This window comes from Penaeus monodon, unplaced genomic scaffold (genome assembly GCF_015228065.2).
Source record: "Penaeus monodon isolate SGIC_2016 unplaced genomic scaffold, NSTDA_Pmon_1 PmonScaffold_20230, whole genome shotgun sequence".
Classification (NCBI taxonomy): domain Eukaryota; kingdom Metazoa; phylum Arthropoda; class Malacostraca; order Decapoda; family Penaeidae; genus Penaeus; species Penaeus monodon.
The window spans coordinates 1-6,189 of NW_023649959.1; the positions used below are offsets into that span (position 1 = coordinate 1).

General features: G+C 29.3%; 1 protein-coding gene across 1 annotated transcript; it reads left to right on the forward strand.

The window, feature by feature from the left end:
- Positions 1-407: 407 nt before the first annotated feature.
- LOC119569959 (activating signal cointegrator 1 complex subunit 2-like) lies at positions 408-4,320 on the forward strand (the record flags this gene model as incomplete). Its single annotated transcript, XM_037917898.1, is given in 8 exon segments — positions 408-588; positions 1,311-1,508; positions 1,833-2,035; positions 2,185-2,376; positions 2,876-3,008; positions 3,134-3,250; positions 3,478-3,620; positions 4,182-4,320. Coding segments are annotated over 8 exon segments (1,306 nt in total), but the record flags the coding sequence as incomplete, so codon positions are not given.
- Positions 4,321-6,189: the final 1,869 nt, after the last annotated feature.

Here is a 6,189-nt window from a genome sequence, read left to right on the forward strand (position 1 = left end):
TATATATATATATAAGATAAATTAATTCTCATTCATACCTTTTTCTACACTTGTCCCCATGAACACTGCTCAATGTAAGAGTTGATTTATAATAGGGGTATTTTTTTGGGGGGGGTTTAATTGGTTTCAAATTCTTCATTATTATTACCTTTTCCATTTACTTTGTTATTGTTTCATCATATTTGATTTTTTTCTTATTTTTTGTATTTATTTTATATTAAAATCCAAATAAGATGTAACTTATTAATGGTATTATGATTTTTTTTTTTGTAGATAGAAATGTTATTATATTATTCCTATGATAATGATAATATTAACTATGATGGTGGTGATAAAGGCAGTATTATTGGCAGTGATCAGCTTCACATATTTTCTCCATAGACCTTCATTCATATTTTAATCAACAGATTTTGGTCACAAGTAGTGTTTGACACAGCAGTCCATGAGTGTCTGGAGTCCTACATAACCAGTGGTCCAAGATGGTATGATGACGACACATTGGACCATTATTCACAACCAATCGTAGAAAGTATACACAAGCTGGTGTTCCTGATATATGTACGAATGGCTACCTTTAAGGAATCTAAGGTATACGTTTGCTGTTTTTTTAGCAGTATTTTTCTCTTCCTAGGTTGAGGTAATACATGATATTGGATTTAAAACTTTATATTTGGAATATGGTGATGCTGTTGTATTGTCATTAGGTACTTAAGGACAGTCTGTAGGAAAAATAGAATTTGACGTTCTATTGTACTGTGAACGAGGGAGTACCATTTGTTGTATTTTGTCTTCATACCTGTCCATCTTTTTTTTCTGCCTCTGAAATAGTAGCATTAGAATAAAGGTGGTTTTCTGTCTGTACATAATGCGCTTCTAGTTCTGCATTGATAGCATATGTTTTATTGAATCAGTTGGAGAAGCTCCTCAAAGAAGCCAATTAGTACAGCTATGTGACTGCACCTGATTTCCCCTCTGCTTGAGTTTTTGGGAAAATGAATGTTTTTATTAATGTCATTAATATTGATGTTATCATTATTGACCTTAAGCTTATAGTGTTATTAATGTTACAAATGGTAATAAAAGATGAATCTTTATGAAAATCAGAGAAAAGGGTAACAGGTGAGATAGTAATTAATTAGTAATTAACTCCTTGCTTATTAAACAGTTGTGTAAGTGTAAAGACAATAAAAAAAAAAAAAAAAAAGTACATGGCATGTATTTTTGCCATCCCACATCATTGGGTTAAAAAGTAAAGTGAAATTGTTTTAGGTTATTCAACTTACTAATTACATATTCTCTGTTTCATTCAGACCTGTCACATAACCCCTTCTGCATTTGGTGATATTATTTATGATAATTTCCTTTTTGATATATGCAAATTGCTTGACATTTGTGTTCTGTATGGCCCAAACAATTATGCATTGATTGGAAAAATGATCTCGAACATCTTTGCAAACCAACCCAAATATTATGATGATCTTGAGCAGATTATGTCTTCCATGAATATGGTAAGTACTTTCACTTAATAATTTATCTTATTGTTATGATTTTTATGGATTGAGGATATTCTTTTGCATGTAACTATGTAAAACTGTGGACTGAAACAATGTCTTCTATTCAAGTTTTACTGGTTTTACTTTATAATGTATTCAAACCCATATCAGCCAACTCATCATAAAGATGAAACTTGATCCAATAAAACTTATTTTGTGTGTGCATGTGAAAAATGATGATTTGAATATTGGTCCCCTAAAGTGTAAGAAATTTGTATGTGAAGTTAACAGTGTATATGTGTACTAGAGGCTCATATATATATTGCATTGTCTTTCCAGGCTTTAGAAAATATTGAAGAGAAATTGAATGTTGCAGAGAATTATATACCTGTTGCCCTAGGTAGTTCAGAAGGAGAGTTATCGTTACCAGATTTGCACGATCTAACCTTATACCTACTAGACACATTCTATTCTCTGCAAATGCTCATTTCTCTTCATCCACCGGCAGCAAGAGTTTTCCATAAAGCCTCATTTGAATTAAGGTAAAGGTCTGAAGTTTTTTCATTACTCCATTTATCTGTATTTTTTTTAAACCATAGAATAACCTTGATAACATGGTTTAAGTGAAATTGTAGAAATGTTTTAAGCATATTGATGCTTAATCTTAATGCACTTTCTTCTTCTTGCACAGGTTATCAGCTTGTTATGAAAGAGTCATTCCATCTCTAATGGAGAACCTGAGTGACTGGTCTCAAGAACCAGATCATGCACTATGGGCCACCAAGCTCATTCAAAAGGTCCAGATAGCTAGGGCATCCATGCTTGCAACCTTTAGATATATTTTGCACAACAATGTATTAGCTCCTCTGAACACAAGTGATAAGTAAGTTTTGTGTAATAGGGTGTGATGATGTTAGAACTCCCAACTGAGAATAAGGGGTTTTGGTGCACCTTATGAAATTGTGGTTTAGGACTTGGGTAATTGTCAGTCTATGCTGTTGGAATATTGATTTTGAAATTTGGTGCTTCTGTAATGACATTTTTAATATATACCAAAGTAAATAGATTTGAAGTCTTTTCCTTTGCTGATATTAGGATTATAGCAATATAGGTGCATGCATTTTGTTTAGAAACTATCTATGTATTATTGTTTGCACACTGATGAAAAATTAGAATATATGATACAGACCTCTTTTCATGGGAAATTCCAATGTATATTTCCTTTTTTTTAATAGATATTTCAATATATGATCCAGAAATGAAATATTTGAAATATTATAAATTATTTTTCAAAATGGTTTATTGTAATTCTTGCAATTTTTTATTTCTTTTTATGCTTTTGCATTTATATAGGTTAACTTACCTTTTCTATTGAATTATAGACCATTGTCAACTACAGTAGAAGGATGCATTGAGAAATTTGTTCAAGTCATGTCAACTTGCGTGGAAGAGAAAGTTTTCATTTCTGACTACTGCTCATTATATCCCTTGAGCAAAGAAACTGAATTCTACCAGGTATGGATATTTTTACTACTTTTTTTGTCACATTGGCTCATCATATGGCAGGTCATACTTGCATTTTTGTGAAGGAAATAAAACCTTTGGAATATATGTTGAGGATGAATTCATTCTTATTTCAGCAACATGGAGGTGACATCACAAATCTTAGCTTTATTACTGATGCAGTGCAGTCAGTTCTCTTAGAGATGGGATTATCAAATGACTTGAAGGAACTAACACTACAAGAGGGAGCTGAGGTTAGTGTATATTGCATCATTTCAGTATTTCTTTGATTGTCTAATAATCATGCTATTTGATTCTTTTCTTGCAGTGTGATGTATTGAAAAAAAAAAATGGATTTACCAAAAATACAATACTATTTGGTAATATTCATAGGTATATTGTGGTCCATATGTCTTAACACTTTGTGATCTCTTTTGTGCAATGCAAGGCAGATAAGTTATTAATGGTCTTTACTTTCCAGAATTCAGTTGACATAAGTGGCATGAATGGATATGCAGAGGTAGGCTCTTCATTACCAACAGACATAGAAATGGCCTCTTTGGTGTCAAGTGTTCAAGACCTTCTTCCTGATTTAGGAGCAGGTTTCATCCAGGAATGTCTGAAGTGAGTGAGATTCTGATTGCAAAAGGGTAATAATACATCATTCTTGCCAAAGGTTTTTGTATGTATGTAGGTAATACTTGGGTCATTATATTTTGTTTTAGTTTTATTATGAATTTTAGTACAAATTGTGACAGTTCTTCAGAAAACTGTCTTCAGTATGAACAAATCACAATATGAAAATAGTATGTCCTGCTGTATTTGTTGTCCATAGATAGTGATTTACACTTAAAGCACAATTCATGATTCATGATTTATTAGTCTTGCAAAATTATTCAACACTTGTATGTAGTTTTTAGAGAATGAAAAGGACACCTAATTGTGAACAAACTTTATGACTGCAGTTTTTGGATATACTTATTATTATTGAGTGATATTAGAAAAATAATTGATGATAATAAAAAGAAAGATAATGAATAAAAGAAACACACATTGCTTATGATATACAAAGAAGTTTATTTGATAATAATTAATGATAAAAAAAAAGATCATGAATAAAGGAAACACACATTACTGATAATATACAGAGAACTTATATTTCAAGTGTGATACTCTATATTGCAGATACTATGGTTATTCATCAGAAGAAGTTATCAACGCACTCTTAGAAGGCAACCTACCTCCATCTCTTATCACTTTAGATCGCAATATGCCTGCAACTGAACCACCTCCTGTGGAACCACCTTTAGAAGAAAAGAGTGAGGTAAGTCGTTGTTTTCTCTCTCCAAGTTATTATATTTGAATTATGATACAGTGATGTAAGTAATTAAAGCCAGGAGCATTACTTTGATCCATGTATTACTGTAACTTCAAATCTTCCAGTGTTTGAGGAAATGATCCTGAAACACAGGAGTACTTGTGATGAGCATTAACACCAAAATTTTATAGCATCAGAAAAATGTGGCACATTTTACAAAAAGATAGAAGAAATTTGGTAGATCCTCTTAACCCAACATCGCCGGGAAAATGCTCTGCTCATTTTATAATTTTTGGTAAAATGTCTCTGCACATAGATGGCTCTGCTAGTGCTCAGCTACTAAGGAGCCAGTTATTGGTTCTTGTGACCTTACCCGATTTCACCTTTCCTTGAATTTGTGGGAAAATTTTTTTTTTTTACTAATGCTATTAATATCAATGGTGTTAATTTTTATTATAGATTTATAATTACATAATGTTATTGACATTAGTAGTGGTAATATAAAAAAACATTAAATATTGGAGAAAAAAATCAAGGAAAAGGGAAAATAGGTAGGACAAGTAATAGTCATAAATGGCTTGTTGGTAACTTAATCCAAGTGGAGCCATCTAAAAACAATTAATAAAGTAAACTAAAGTGGGCAAATATATGCCATGCCTGTCGGTTTGGAAAGAAAATTAAATAGATATTAAGTCATACTCATTTCTGGCAGGTGTAAAGAGACTGATTTACGTGCATAATAAAAGCCTATGCTACCAACAGTTCTCAAATAGTAATGGTTAAGATTAATTACCCTGATATCTTATCTGAACTATTTTTTTAATTGTTAGTGATTCACAATGTACATAGAGTAAAATAGAGAATATTAGACTTGAATATACTTCCATCCCTAAACCTGGTAGTGGTCTTTTTTATTCTGAAGATATCATGCCTGCACATATGGTACTGATCACCTTAATAGATATAAGGAATATCCAAAGTGCAAGTTATAGTGAGATTTGTCTCATGATTATATATATATTATGGACAATATATATTTTTTAGACTGAAATTGGGAATGAAACTTTGTTTTTAAAGTGACTGTGGTGTGTATATTTGTGAGATTTCTGATATTCTATACTTGGTATGTATAATATATATATATATATATATATATATATATATATATATAAATACATATGTATATATTGTATATATTTATATCTATGTGTATTATTATATTATATGTATGTATATATATGTATATATAGTTACATATATGTGTATAAGATATTATGTAGTATATTATATTTATATATACACATATGTAGGTATTTGTATACATATGTTTATGTATATTGTGTATATATATGTATAATGTATATGTCCATATGTATATATATACATTAATATGTATATATATATATATATATATATATGATATATATATATATATATATATATACCTATATAATATAAATATATATATATATATATATATAATATATCTATATATTATACATATATATGTATATATATACATATATATACATATATACAATTACACACAAATAAAATATAACATAATATGATTATAAATAATTACCTCATATATACACTAGTAACTATATTACATTATATAATAATATAAATATATACAAGATATATATATAATATATACTATATATAAAACATATACATATATACATAAAAAAAATATACAAAAAATTATTATATATATATATATATATATATATATTATACATAAACCAAAAGTATAAAATATCAGAAATCTCACAAATATACACACCACACACACTATAAAAACAAAGTTCATTCCCAATTCAGTCTAAAAAATATATAAAATTGGTCCAATAACTTATTATATTCTATAAA